The 14,624-nt window shown below is 40.4% G+C and overlaps 2 protein-coding genes across 5 annotated transcripts in view; one reads left to right on the forward strand and one right to left on the reverse strand.

Moving 5' to 3' along the window:
- The window catches only part of NUDT13 (nudix (nucleoside diphosphate linked moiety X)-type motif 13), a 39,836-nt gene extending 31,054 nt beyond the window's left edge, over positions 1-8,782 (forward strand). For 2 of the 4 annotated variants that reach the window (XM_011927979.1, XM_011927987.1), the window contains exons 6-10: positions 1,236-1,342; positions 2,139-2,264; positions 2,419-2,530; positions 3,728-3,882; positions 7,653-8,782. In XM_011927979.1, the coding sequence (XP_011783369.1) occupies positions 1,236-1,342; positions 2,139-2,264; positions 2,419-2,530; positions 3,728-3,882; positions 7,653-7,853 (701 nt within the window). In that variant the 3' untranslated portion in view covers positions 7,854-8,782. The remainder of the gene's footprint in view (positions 1-1,235; positions 1,343-2,138; positions 2,265-2,418; positions 2,531-3,727; positions 3,883-7,652) is intronic. The other 2 variants (XM_011928004.1, XM_011927994.1) reach the window with 1 other exon arrangement.
- A 2,158-nt stretch (positions 8,783-10,940) lies between these two features.
- Positions 10,941-14,624, reverse strand: part of ECD (ecdysoneless homolog (Drosophila)) — a 37,519-nt gene continuing 33,835 nt past the window's right edge. The window contains exons 12-13 of the mRNA XM_011929579.1: positions 14,189-14,426; positions 10,941-11,980 (exon numbers count right to left, since the gene is read on the reverse strand). Of these exons, the coding sequence (XP_011784969.1) occupies positions 11,750-11,980; positions 14,189-14,426 (469 nt within the window). The 3' untranslated portion in view covers positions 10,941-11,749. The remainder of the gene's footprint in view (positions 11,981-14,188; positions 14,427-14,624) is intronic.

Genomic DNA, 14,624 nt, shown 5'->3' on the forward strand with positions numbered 1-14,624 from the left:
GTGATCCACCCGTCTCGGCCTCCCAAAGTGCTGGGATTACAGGCTTGAGCCACCGCGCCCGGCCTGAGACTGGAGTTCTCCATGTTGGTCAGGCTGGTCTCGAACTCCTGACCTCAGGTGATTTGCCTGCCTCAGCCTCCCAAAGTGCTGGGATTACAGGCAGGAGCCACGGCGCCCGGTCACATTTTGTATATTTCAATATTTCATAAGAAATGTTAAAAAAAACTTATGACATCATTCTTATTTATTTTATGAATACAGGTGAATAAAAATGTTTCCACAGAGTAGCTCTGGGTCCACAGACCTGCAGTTGGGAACCACTTTGCTATTGGCTCATGGCTCCTGTCAGGCTTTCCTTCTGTCTTTAATGGTCTAGGTATAAATGTAGTGATGCTGGGTAATGAGGTTCAGATAGGAGCCATGAGGTCCCACTTCATCTCTTTTCCAAGGATAAGCTAATGCAAATGTTCTTGTTGCCCTGAGGAAGATCTTGAGACATACTATGTGCTAATGTTTCCCAAACTGGCCTGAATATAAGAATCACCTGGTGCTTGTTAAAAAATAGAGATTCCTGGGCCTCACTCCATGCCAGCTGCTTTAGAAATCTCCAGGTAGGGGCTTCAGAATCTTGCTTTTTAAAAAAATTTTATGTATATATTTATTTATTTTGAGATGGAGTTTTGCTGTCACCCAGGCTGGAATGCAATGGTGCAATCTCAGTTCACTGCAACCTCTGTCTCCTGGGTTCAAGTGATTCTCCCGCCTCAGCCTCCCGAGTAGCTGGGATTACAGGCACCCGCCACCAAGTCCAGCTAAGTTTTGTGTTTTCAGTACAGACAGGGTTTCACCATGTTGGCCAGGCTGGTCTTGAACTCCTGACTTCACGTGATTCACCCTTCTCGGCCTCCCAAAGTGCCGTGCCTGGCCTTTTTTAAATTTGAGAGATGGGGTCTCGCTGGAGTGCAGTGGCTATTCACAGGTGTGATCATAGTGCACTGTATGTAGCCTGGAACTCCTAATGGCCTCAAGCCATCCTCCTGCCCCCGCCTCCTGAGTAGCTGGGACTACAGGTACACACCCCCACACCCAGCTGAGAACCCGGATATATTTTACTTTCTCCAGCTGAATCTCATGAGGCAAGTTTGGGAAACACTATTTTAACAGGACAGACTGGAGAGAGACCCTGGGGCAAAGTTTGTCATTGTTTAATTTCATTATCTTTTCTAATTTTCTAGCCTCCTCACACAAACCTGAAATGGAGACAGAGCTCAAGGGGTCTTTCATTGAGCTGAGAAAGGCTCTCTTTCAACTCAATGCAAGGGATGCCTCCATGCTGTCCACGGTAGATTCTGGTTTCTCATTCTGCAGGAAATTTAGTAGAGCAGTATGTGTGGGTAAATCCATGTGTAAATCCAAGGCTACAGTGACGTTTGGTTTCTTCTTTTGCAGATTCTAGTCCTTTCTACAAACACTGGCAGGACAATGTGCTGTAGGAGGATTGCTTATTCTCCCTTCTTTTGCCCTTGTTTTTGGCAGAACCACTGTCAAGATCATTGTCTCCTAAAGACATGCAGATCTATGGCAATAGGATCTGACAGCCTCATAAACATTTTTAATGACCCACACAGCATGACATATACAGCATCATGTTTTCCCTAAGAGAAATTACTTTACATTGCTTTAATGACTTGCCCTCACAGCTTTAGATTTCACTTGCTAAAGTATTTTGATTGTGCATTTAATTTAAAAAGAAACCTCTAAATATTTTTTAGTTGCAAAAAATTCCAACTTTACTGGGGAGAAGAACATTTTAGGATGTTCAACTATACTGGGAATGTTTTATTTTTAAGCTGGTTAGTGAATACATGGGTGTTCATTTTATTACCTTATATACTTCATATGTTTTAAATCATAATACATTTAAAAATATGCTTTCTTTTATTCAGATTTCTGATGCTAGAGGAATATGTTCAGTTAGTTTACTTGTCCTAAAATTTAAACAGTAGCCATTTAAATTATGTGGGCTGGAAAGAGATTGGCATTTCCCTGTGAGTTGTTCCAGATAGTAGGCCCAGTGCTGTTAAAGATGAGCCCTGCATTCTCTCCAAATGAAACCAGGCCCATCTTTGTGTCCCTAGGCTCAAGCTCTTCTCCGCTGGCATGATGCTCATCAGTTCTGCAGCAGAAGTGGGCAGCCCACCAAGAAGAATGTGGCTGGCAGCAAGCGTGTGTGCCCTTCCAATAATATCATCTATTATCCACAGGTAAGTATTGCTGTAAGAGGACAGTAATCCAAGAAGGCTGTGCACTGCTTTGTCCTGGGGAAGAAAGCCTGTGCAGTTCCTTAATTATACACTGCTTTAGCTCATTGGCAGGCCCCCAAGTGCCAGCATCTCAGTTTCCATTCCCCTTTCCTAGATGGCTCCTGTGGTGATCACGCTGGTGTCAGATGGGACCCGGTGCCTGCTTGCCCGCCAAAGCTCTTTTCCCAAGGGAATGTATTCTGCCTTGGCAGGTTTTTGTGATATAGGTAAGGAGTTAAGGGGATATACAGGTGACACTGGAAGATACACAATCTTACTAATACAATCTTCTCTGTCTTGTTGCTATGGAGTTTGGATTCCCAAGCACATTCTTTTCTATCATGTCAAGAAAACTGCCTTCTGGCATTATATATATATAACATTTCTGGCATTATACACACACACACACACACATAAAGTTTTTTCCTTTCCTTTTTTTTTGAGACAGAGTCTCACTTTATTGTTCAAGCTGGAGTGCAGTGGCAAAATCATGGCTTATTGCAGCCTGAACCTTCTGGGCTCAAGCAATCCTCCCACTTCAGCCTCCTGAATAGCTAGGACTACAGACGCAGGCCACTATGCCCGGCTAATTTTTAAAATTTTTTGTAGAGACAGGATCTCGCTGTGTTGCCTAGGCCAGTCCTGAACTCCTGGCTTCAAGTGACCTGCCTGCCTTGACTTCCCAATGTGTTGGGATTACAGGTGTCAGCCATACTATTTTTTTAAGCAAATTTTCAAACATAGGAGATTATTGAAAGAATTATACAGTGAACACCCATACACCCACTACCCAGATTCTATAATTTTTTTTCCTCTTCACCTGTAGGCAGTTGTTTGTAGGGAGGCCACAAGCTTCGTGCCTCTCATCACAATGACCCCAGATTCCTGTTGGGTGTGTTATAAACAGAGGAGCCATTCTTTAGGCCCCCTGCTCTGAGCACACCCCTAGATTCCATAAATTTTTACACTTACTTTATCATAAAGCTGTTCATCTATCCATTAATTAATCTATCTTATTTTTTGATGCGCAGATTTAAGATATTAGTACACTTCTTCCTATTTCAGCAGGCATAACATTAGCTAAAATTCAGTATTTATTTACAGGTTGGTTTTTTTCTCTAGTCTACTGGGGTCAAATTTGCAAATGGTGAAAAGTGGAATTTTATGAAAGCTGAGGGCAGTAGTCCCTCCTACTGTCACCCTCACTTTGCATTATAATAACTAACCTAGCAGGCTTTAGCACTGTGGTACAACACACAGCTCTGGACCTGATTCTTATTGTTAGAATGACTCGGAGTTTTAGGACACTCCCAAGAGCATTTCATTGAAACTTTGGAGCCAGTGTTGTGTGCCTTTCACAAATGGGCTGTCTGTATCACCCTTCTAGCTACAGGGCTGTCCTGAATTAATCTGAGTGCTTGTAGGTGAAAGTGTGGAAGAGACCATCCGTCGAGAAGTTGCAGAAGAGGTGGGATTGGAGGTGGAAAGCCTGCAGTACTGTGCATCCCAGCACTGGCCCTTTCCTAGTGGCTCACTCATGATTGCTTGCCATGCAACTGTGAAACCAGGGCAAACAGAAGTAAGTTCTTATGTTTCCCTTATGCTGTGATAGTTCTTTTGCTTCGTCCAATCTGCTCATCAGCAAGTACTTATTAAGTACTTGTCTAGTCCAGCATCATCTAGATTATATAAATATTTGTAAAATATGATTTAGGGCTGAGCACGGTGGCTCATGTCTGTAATCCCAACACTTTGGGAGGCTGACGTGGCGGATCACTTGAGGTCAGGAGTTCAAGACCAGCCTGGCCAACATGGCAAAACCCCATCTCTACTGAAAATACAAAAATTAAGGCCGGGCGCGGGTGGCTCATGCCTGTAATCCCAGCACTTTGGGAGGCTGAGGTAGGTGGATCACGAGGTCAGGTGTTCAAGACCAGCCTGGCCAAGATAGTGAAACCTCATCTCAACTAAAAATACAAAAATTGGCTGGGCGTGGTGGCATGTGCCTGTAGTCCCAGCTACTTGGGAGGCTGAGGCAGGAGAATTGCTTGAACCCGGGAGGTGGAGATTTCAGTGAGCTGAGATTGAGCCATTGCACTCCAGCCTAGGCAACGGCGAGAATGCATCTCAAAAATAAATAAATTAATTAATTAAATTAAATATGATTTATGCCCTCAAGGAATTTGCAGACCAGTAAAGGAAGCAAATAATCTCCATTCTCCCTTGCATATATGTCAGTCATGAGATAATTTTTTTTTTTTTTTTTTGAGACTGAGTCTTACTCTGTCACCCAGCCTGAGTGCAGTGAGTGGCACAATCTCGGCTCACTGCAACCTCCACCTCCTGGGTTCAAGTGATTCTCCTGCTTCAGCAGAGAAGCATATACCCTTGAAATTATCAAACCATCATCACTATCAATGCCATAAACTTATTCATCAACTACAAAAATGTCCTCCCACCTTTTATTTTTCTCCCACCCCACTTTTTTTTTTTATTTTGTGGTAAAAGCACTTGATGTGAGATCTATTTTCTTAGCAAATGTATATAATATAGTATTATTAATTGTAGACCTTATGGTGTACAGATCTTCAAAACTTATTTTGCATGACTGACCCCTTGTACCCTTTGACCAGTGGCCACCCCCGCCATTTTCCCCTCCCTTCAGCCCCTGGCAACCACCACTCTACTCTCTGCTTCTATAAGTTTGACTATTTTAGATTCCACATATAAGTGAGATCATACAATATTTGTCTTTCTGTGTCTGGCTTATTTCACTTAGCATGTCCTTTGGACCCATCTATCTTGTTGCAAATGCAGGATTTCCTTCCTTTTTAAGGCTGAATAATATTCTATTATATGTATATACCACATTTTCTTTATCTATTCATCCATTGTGAATAATGCTGCAGTGAACATGGGAGTGCAGATATCTCTTCAAGATCCAGATTTCAGTCCCTTTGGACATATATCCAGAAGTGGGTTGCTAGATCAAAAGGTCATTCAATTTTAATTTTTTGAGGAACCGCCATATATTTTTCCATAGTAGGTGCACCAACTTACATTCCCCCCAACAGTATACATGGGTTCCCTTTTCTCTACATCCTTACCAATACCTGCTGTCCTTTGTACTTTTTTAATAATAGCCATTAAAGAAGGTATAAGTTAATAGTAGCCATCAAAGAAGGTATGAGGTTTTCATTTGCATTTCCCTGATGATTAGTGATGTTGAGCACCTTTTCACATACCTGTTGGCCATTTGAATATCTTCTTTGGAGAAATGTCTATTTAGATCCTTTGCCCATTTTTAAGTTGGCTTATTTATTTTTTGGTATTAAGTTGTAGGAGTTCCTTATATATTTTGGATATTAACTCCTTATTAGATACAGGGTCTGCAAATATTTTCTCCCATTCTGCAGGTTGTCTCTTCACTCTGTTGATTGATTCCCTGACTCTGCAGAAGCTTTAGTTTGATCGAATCCCTACTTGTCTATCTTTGCTTTTCTTGCCTGCGCTTTTGGTGTCATATCTAAGAGACCGCTGCCCAGTCTAATGTCTAGAAATTTATTCCTTTATGTTTTCTTCTAAGAGTTTTATTGTTTCAAGTTTTACATTTAAGTCTTTAATCCATTTTAAGTTGGTTTTTGTATATGGTGTAAGATAAGGGTCCAATTTCATTCTTTTGCATGTGGATATCTGATGTTCCCAACACAGTTTTTATGAGACAATTTATCTTTTATTGTCAGGACTTAAGAGTGTCTTACATATAGTAGGCACACAATCAGGCATCATTTAATGACTGACTGCAGGATTGGTCTTACTGCTCAAGTCAGTTAGGATGCTGGGAACTAAAAATTGAGTCTCATTCTTGTCGCCCAGGCTAGAGTGCAGTGGCATGATCTCAGCTCAGTGCAACCTTTGCCTCCCAGGTTCAAGCAATTCTCCTGCCTCAGCCACCCGAGTAGCTAGGATTACAGGTGCCTGCCAGCATGCCTGGCTAATTTTTGTATTTTTATTAGAAACGGGGTTCTATGTTGGCCAGGCTGGTCTCGAACTCCTGATCTCAGGTGATCCTTCCACCTCGGCCTCCCAAAGTGCTGGGATTATGGGCATAAGCCACCATGCCTGGCTAGACATTGTCTTATCCAATCTCATCTTGCACTTCTCTAGCATCCCTGACGGATGGTCTCTGCCTGCCAAAGTTTGCCTATTGTATGTTTTGGTTTTTATAGAATCTTTTATAGAATATCTAATCTATTTCAGCTTCCTCAGCATGAAGTTCATGTTACTTTGCTTCTTGCAAAGATGAGACTATGCTTTTGACTATCGTTAACCCTTATCCTTTAAAAAAAAAAAAAAAAAAAGAGTGCCTGGGCATAGTGGCTCACGCCTGTAATCCCAGCACTTTGGGAGGCAGGTGGATCACCTGAGGTCAGGAGTTCTAAACCAGCCTGTCCAACACAGTGAAACCCCGTCTCTACTAAAAATACAAAGAAATTAGCCAGGTGTGGTGGTCGGTGCCTGTAATCCCAACTATTCGGGAGGCTGAGGCAGGAGAATCATTTGAACCTGGGAGGCGGAGGTTGCAGTGAGCCAAGATCACATCATTGCCCTCTAGCCTGGGCAAAAAGAGCAAAACTCCATCTCAAAAAATAAATAAATAAATAAAGTAATATTTGTATGTTCTTTTTTTTTTTTTTTTGAGACGGAGTCTCGCTCTGTCGCCCAGGCTGGAGTGCTGTGGCCGGATCTCAGCTCACTGCAAGCTCCGCCTCCCGGGTTTACGCCATTCTCCTGCCTCAGCCTCCCAAGTAGCTGGGACTACAGGCGCCCGCCACCTCGCCCGGCTAGTTTTTTGTATTTTTTAGTAGAGACGGGGTTTCACTGTGTTAGCCAGGATGGTCTCGATCTCCTGACCTCGTGATCCGCCCGTCTCGGCCTCCCAAAGTGCTGGGATCACAGGCGTGAGCCACCACGCCCGGCCTGTATGTTCTTTTTTAATTGAAAAATTTATACAATCAATAGAGACACAAGGAAAAATAGGTATTATTCATAATTTATTCTCAATGTTAACCACTCTCAACATTTTAGTATTTGTACTTCCAGGATTTATTTAATGTATCTTATCTTTTTTTTTTTTTACTATGTTAAAAATATATTTAACTCTCATTTCTTAATTATGCCTCTTTTGCTTCTGGGCAGTATCTAGAACTGACTTTCATCTAACCTGGAGATCCCAGGTATTATCTTCTAAGATTGCTTAGTTCTAGAATCATTTTCTGACCTTTGGCCATAGTATTCTAAATTTTGTAGCTCCTGACCTTACATCCTTTTCTTCCTTATGTCTTTCAGATCCAGGTGAACTTGAGAGAATTAGAGACAGCTGCCTGGTTCAGTCATGATGAGGTAGCCACAGCCCTGAAGAGAAAGGGCTCCTATACTCAGCAACAGAATGGGACTTTCCCATTCTGGCTGCCCCCTAAGTTAGCCATCTCCCACCAACTGATTAAGGAGTGGGTGGAAAAACAGACCTGTTCTTCCCTGCCTGCTTAGCCCAGACCAAGTAACTGAGATCACTCCTTGGTATTCCTGAGGGACAAACTAGAGATCAGTTGACAAAGGAGAAGTGACAAAAGACAAGCTACAGAAGGACCTCAGAAGCGCAGAGCAGAGGGTGAGCCTACAGTAAGACACTTCTATCAGCAGTGTTAATGGAAGAAATTCCTACCAATGGGCAATCAAAAAAGCCAGTGTGAGAAGAAAACTGATGAGCTGTCAACCGTCAAAACTCAGGGGGAAAGCGGAAGCATTAGTTTGGATGTAGGCCCTTGTTCAGTCATTTTCTCCAAGGCCTTGGAAACAAACATCTTCTGGCATATGGCTTGTTAATGTTGTGTTTACACTAACTGCCAAAATGTGCCTGTTGTAAGTTTGGTTAAAACTTTTATCTTAGTATTGAAAATATATAGCAAGTTTCAAGTCATTACTGAGTTACTTGTTACCCTTACAGAATTAAGAAAAATAGCACAGTATAATATTTTTAAATTCATGTACAGGTGCATTCTAGTTACATGTACATGGTAGTTAAATAAAAGTCATAATTAAGTCATTATGACTCAGAGTACTTTATAATAAATCAGATGCCATGAGGCTCTGTTGAGGTAGTAGAATCTCAATGGGACTCCAGACAGTAAGTCTTTTTTGCGGTTTTCAGCTCTGTCACATGCTCAGTTTGTGACCCAGGGAAAAGAGTCTCGCTTTGCCATGCCTGTTTTCCTAAATAAAACAGTTGCTGGCATTTGCACATCCACAATGTGTTGATTAACTTTAACAAAGGGATTGGTGGAGATAAACAGATGCCAAACCTGACCTATTTCTTAAACTTTTATGGAATAAACTAAATTTAGGATTTCTCATCATTCATATATGATGCCATAAGGGAGAAGAGTTTATTTGGGGAAAATAAAATAAATGTCCACACCTTTGTTCTGACGTCTTTTTCTGTTCTATGAATTGAGAAAATTTTACAAGGTGAGAATTTGGGGGTAGGGGAAAGGATCCCTATTGGTGACAATTAAACAGTTAAGTCCAGGTTTCAGGTCAGTGGAACAACTGAAGCAATGTGCAGGAGAAATGTTAGAGGTCTTGCTGAAAAGAGGAAATAGGCCGGGCGCGGTGGCTCAAGCCTGTAATCCCAGCACTTTGGGAGGCCGAGACAGGCGGATCACAAGGTCAGGAGATCGAGACCATCCTGGCTAACACGGTGAAACCCCGTCTCTACTAAAAACTACAAAACACTAGCCGGGCGAGGTGGTGGCGCCTGTAGTCCCAGCTACCCGGGAGGCTGCACTCCAGCCTGGGTGACAGAGCAAGACTCTGTCTCAAAAAAAAAAAAAAAAAAAGAAAGAAAAGAGGAAATAATCATATCTTCAGAAGATTCTAGGCACTAATTTGTGATTAAAGACACAAGCTCCAGAGACCCTAAGGTTATTTACACGTCAAAGTCCCATAGGACTAAAGAGATTCTAGAACTAGAAAAGTTAAAGCACTGAATTTCCTTTTGATCTCAAAAGGTCATTGCTCTCTCCACAGCCAGCAAACCATCATTGCTTTGGGGAAATCAAAGTGCCTTCCTTCATCAGGAAATGTTGAGGGATAATATGTGATGGGACTTGATTGTCTTGTTAGATTGGCAGCTTGCCTTTACCTGGGCTGAACCCAGCATGCAGAAGGGTAAAGCACTCACAAAAGAGAGGTTCTGAGATTTCTTCATATCTTGCAGTTAGAAGAAAACAGTTCAGGGTCCATGTGTATTACCATCTCCCAATCTTTTCTATCTCTATGTGGGTGTGTTTGTGAGCGCATGTGTACACATCCCCAATCTGAAAATACTGATAGAAAGGGGAGTGTGCGGAGTTCCTGGTTATGAGTTTCCCAAACTTACCATGGAGTAACTGTTTGTTTTTTGATTAATGTGTTTTTGGGAAAGAAAAGATGAGAGTGGCTAACAGCAGGAGCTGCAACATTGAACTTTGCTTCTTAGTAGTGAGTGGGAAAAGAACTTTGCTGTAGAACTCCAAGGATATCTGAAAGCTGAGGCAGAAAAGAATAGGCTTGGGATACTGAAAATGACAGATAAATAAAAGAAACTTTGGTATAGGGCCTACCTGACCTGAGAATATATATGTGGGCAATGAATTATGAAGGTGCTAAGGATAAATGTAACTCATCTGGATCCATGATGCAGAATAGAAAAACAGGTGAAAGTCAGTCAGTCCTGATAACCGGAATAAAAAAAAATTTCATTTATATTTTTGCCTGTCTATCGCCCTTTCTCTACCCAATATTTAATCCTCAATGAAGATAAACCTAATGTACCACAAGTGCAATGGGGGGAAACCTTTTTCTCATAGTTGAGCTGGGATGGCATTCTGGACCCCATTTTTAACATGAGAAATGTAGCTTCAAAACAAACAATAAAAATATATTTAAAATAATTATTATTTAAAATGTTAAAATGTTGCACAATAACATCTGATGTGTTACTTTAGTCAATGTGTAACACCCTCTTCCTTAGTTCACTTCAGTGAACACTAGGAAAAGAAAGGACTGGAGTGGGGTACGGTATATTTAGTATTTATTTATTTACTTATTTTTGAGATGGAGTTTCGCTCTTGTCTCTTGGGCTGGAGTGCAATGGTGCAATCTTGGCTCACTGCAACCCCCAGCTCCCGGATTCAAGCTATTCTCCTGCCTCAGCCTCCCAGGTAGCTGGGATTACAGGCACCCACCACTATGCCCAGCCATATTTAGTTTTTATTAGTTTGTGATAGTAAGTTCTCAAATAAGAACTCAACTACACCATTCTCCTAATTCCTCCCTTGGTCACTGGAGAGGGAACAGTATGAAACTACTTCCATTGTTTTTACTTGGATAGGGTAAGATATAGTAAGGGCATCTCTCTGCTGCATGCAATAAAAAAGAATCCAGAGACCTAGATTATAAAAACATGGTCAATATATGGAGCTCTCTGTAGAGAAGACTTTTTTTTTTGCTTTTAATGGTGAATTTTATGATATATAGATAATACTTGATTTATTTTAGGAGGAATATGAGAATCATTTTAAGAAACATTTCATCTTAGCAATAGATATATCAGCTATATTAAATATCAAACCAATTAATTAAAACAAGTACAGTATCAGGTATGAAATGTCCAAAATAGGCAAATCCATAGAGACAGAAAGTAGACTAGTGGTTTCTAGGGGCTGGGAGTAGAAGGGAATGAGAGACTATTAGTGAGTATGGGGTTTCTAATATTCTAGAATTGGATGGTGGTGATGGTTGCACAATTTTGTAAATATACTAAAAACTACTGAATTGTATAAAGGGTAAATTTTTTGGTATGTGACTTATATTTCAATATAGCTGTTATTTACAAGTAAATAAGTTCTATATCTTGCTTCAGGTACATACATACATGCAAAAATTCACTGAATGTACACTCAAGATTTGTGCACTTAACCATATGCATGTTACGCCACATTAAAAAGTTGAAAAGAAAAAGTGAATGAGTTATCAAATCCAAATTTGTCTGCCTGAAATTTTGATCTGAGGATGAATAGCAGTAAGGGAGAAATGTAAATATTTAGAATTACTCCAAGGGTATATTGTGGTAGGCTATGTCCTTAGCATAAAGTGTGTGAATTTCATCTCAAAGTTGTCTAGAGGTTAGATTCTATCCTGCCGAGTTCAAAACCTGTGTGTAACCCACAGCTGAGATCACAAAGACTTGTGCCAAGAGGGCCACAATTCTCATGTAGGAGAAGTCAATCTGTAAAACTTGTAATGAAGAAACATTTTTACCAAATGAGTAATCTAAACTAGAAATGAACAGAATCATATTCAATATTTATTTAAAAAGAGAAAAGAGAAGCTAAATATGCTGGTTAATTTTTCGTTGGCTTACTTGTTGGTCTGTGATCAATGCTGTCAGGCAGCTGCACTCCCATGCTTTTTAAAAGATTGGAAGCGGGTCCTGCCAGTCCAGCTTGGGAGCTATAGGATTCCAATATATTTGAAACCAGGTTCAGGTCTACATCCACTGTTGCCATAACAGATTCTCCTGTATCAGAATCTTCCTCATCTGAATTGTTGTCAGTAGTCTGGGATACAGGTTCCTTATTCATGGGGGGAAAAGAAAATTATGGGAATAATATGTCATTAGGTTGCATGGTGGTTACAATAAAAAGATAACTAAGCCACAGTGTAAATTTGCATTCCCAATTAAAAAGGAAACTTCTTACCCTTGGTGATATAACTGAAAAATGAAGTCTAATAAGTTATATAGCTTAGCACAGATATTAACACTTGGTTCTAAAGATTATAACACACTTCTCTCCAGGAAAGATTCCTGCAAATCAAATAAATCGCATGTCTATTTTGAAATAGCTCAAGGGCTAACAGAATTAAGACGGTACATTTATAACTTGTCTAAGAGTCTTAAAAGAAAGAAACATAGGCCGGGCGCGGTGGCTCAAGCCTGTAATCCCAGCACTTTGGGAGGCCGAGACGGGTGGATCACGAGGTCAGGAGATCGAGACCATCCTGGCTAACACGGTGAAACCCCGTCTCTACTAAAAAATACAAAGAAAAACTAGCCGGGCGTGGTGGCGGGCGCCTGTAGTCCCAGCTACTGGGGAGGCTGAGGCAGGAGAATGGCGTGAACCCGGGAGGCAGAGGTTGCAGTGAGCCGAGATCAAGCCACTGCACTCCGGCCTGGGCAACAGAGCGAGACTCCATCTCAAAGAAAAAAAAAGAAAGAAAGAAACATAAAAGTGAATATTAAATGAAATAATAATGTAAATTTTCTTCAAAATGAAAGAAGCGAGTGTTCCTTTCTTTCCCCCCAGTGAAAAAGCTTAAAAATGAAAAGACAATGCTTTGTGGTTGCAACCACAAAGACTCTAAATTGTTAGTTGGGCTTCTGATTCCACAAGCTGGGGAAAGGATCTGAAAGATTACAGCTCGATAGACTTTTATGTCCTTGCTACCCAAAGTGTAGTCCATGGAGCAGCAGAATCTCCATCGCTTGGGGCTTATTAGAAATGGAAAATCTCAGCTGGGAGTGGTGGCTCATGCCTGTAATCCCAGCACTTTGGGAGGCTGAGGTGGGTGGATCACTTGAGGTCAGGAGTTTGAGAGACCAGCCTGGCCAACTGTCTCTACTAAAAATACAAAAATTAGCCAGGTATGGCGGTGCACACCTGTAGTCCCAGCTACTTCAGAGACTGAGGCAGGAGAATCGCTTAAACCCAGGAGGCAGAGGGTGCAGTGAGCCAAGATCGCACCACTGCACTCCAGCCTGGGTGACAGAGGGAGACTCCATCTCAAATTAAAAATAATAATAATAATAATAATAAAATAAAACAAAGTGATTAAAAAAGAAAAAAGGAAAATCTCAGGCTTCATCCCAGGCCTACTTAATCAGAATCTATGTTGTAACATGATCCTTTGGTTTATATTCACATTAAAATTTAAGAAATACTGCTTTAGATAAATCTAATGTATGGCTTCTACTAGATTTTGACAATTCTGGAAGTTTATAGTTTTAAAAGTGGTTTAGATGACCAAAGCAAGGGGAATTAACATTAATTAAAGGCCTATTGTAGGTTTTTCTGCTGTCTAATTTGGTTCTCATGTTAATTCTATGATATAAGGATTACTGGTTTATAGATACATTGACTGTGGACAGCTGAGGTAGACTTCAAACCCTCACCCATAAGACTCCAGGGTCCTTGCTCTTTCCATAATGCCTCTGTTTAGGATTAGACAGTGGTGGCATTAAAAACTAGGATGAAAACATAAATGGAAAGTGAATTCTAAATTTGGCTCTAAATTAGGGAAACGTACAAAATAAACTGTCAAAACTGGAAAGTTATTTGGATGTTTAAGATCATTTCTATTTATTTACTTATGTTATTTCATGTTTTAATCCACTGTGGCCCAAGGCACAGTCTCAAAAGGTCTTGAGAACATGTGCCCTCTCTTTTTTAAAATCCATTTAAGCTGTAGTTTTTTTTTTTAACTACTTTTGAAGAAAAATCTATTTAAGAAGTTGTAGTGTACAATCACATTCTAATTTGAGCATATTATATAACCTTTTATTTTAAATCCTGATAGATAACATAGAATAAGTAATATAATGAAGCTTATGTTTAGGAAAATTAAGTCTATGATCCTTTATCCTACCAGAGTTAGGAAAACAATTAACATTCTTATTTATTTCAAATCTCACACACCAAAAAAAGAAAAACTATGATAAAATATGGTTTTAGCTATCTGCAATACTAGACTCAGAAAGAGAAAAAGGTTAAAAACACACATACCACTTGCTTCCTAGTGGTGAAACTTTTGCCGATGCAGGTGTGTGCTAGTTCCTGGTCCATCTGGGCCATATATGACTTGAGATTATCAAGAGTTCCTTTCAGAGAAGCCTCTTCACCAGGTTCGTGTGTTTCGAAGTCATCATCACTACCTAAATATTCAAATTCTTCGTCATCCAGATCATCAGAATCTGACTCATGAGGCCTTGGCCCTACACAGACCCCAAGAAAGAAAGAGCCACTTGGTAATTATTATTATTATTACTTTTTAGTTACTACACATCTCAAAATAATTAGAATGTTACCTACAGAAAAAGACACATAGTCTACTTCACAAAAATCCCTTTTACTAATGGTAGTGCTGGCAGATATGTGTGCATTTAATGTAGAAAAGCGTACAGGCTGAGTCAAAGATTTAGCTTTAAAAAAAGTGAATTCA

The sequence above is a fragment of the Colobus angolensis genome, unplaced genomic scaffold (genome assembly GCF_000951035.1).
Source record: "Colobus angolensis palliatus isolate OR3802 unplaced genomic scaffold, Cang.pa_1.0 Scaffold12, whole genome shotgun sequence".
In the NCBI taxonomy this organism is placed as follows: Eukaryota; Metazoa; Chordata; class Mammalia; order Primates; family Cercopithecidae; genus Colobus; species Colobus angolensis.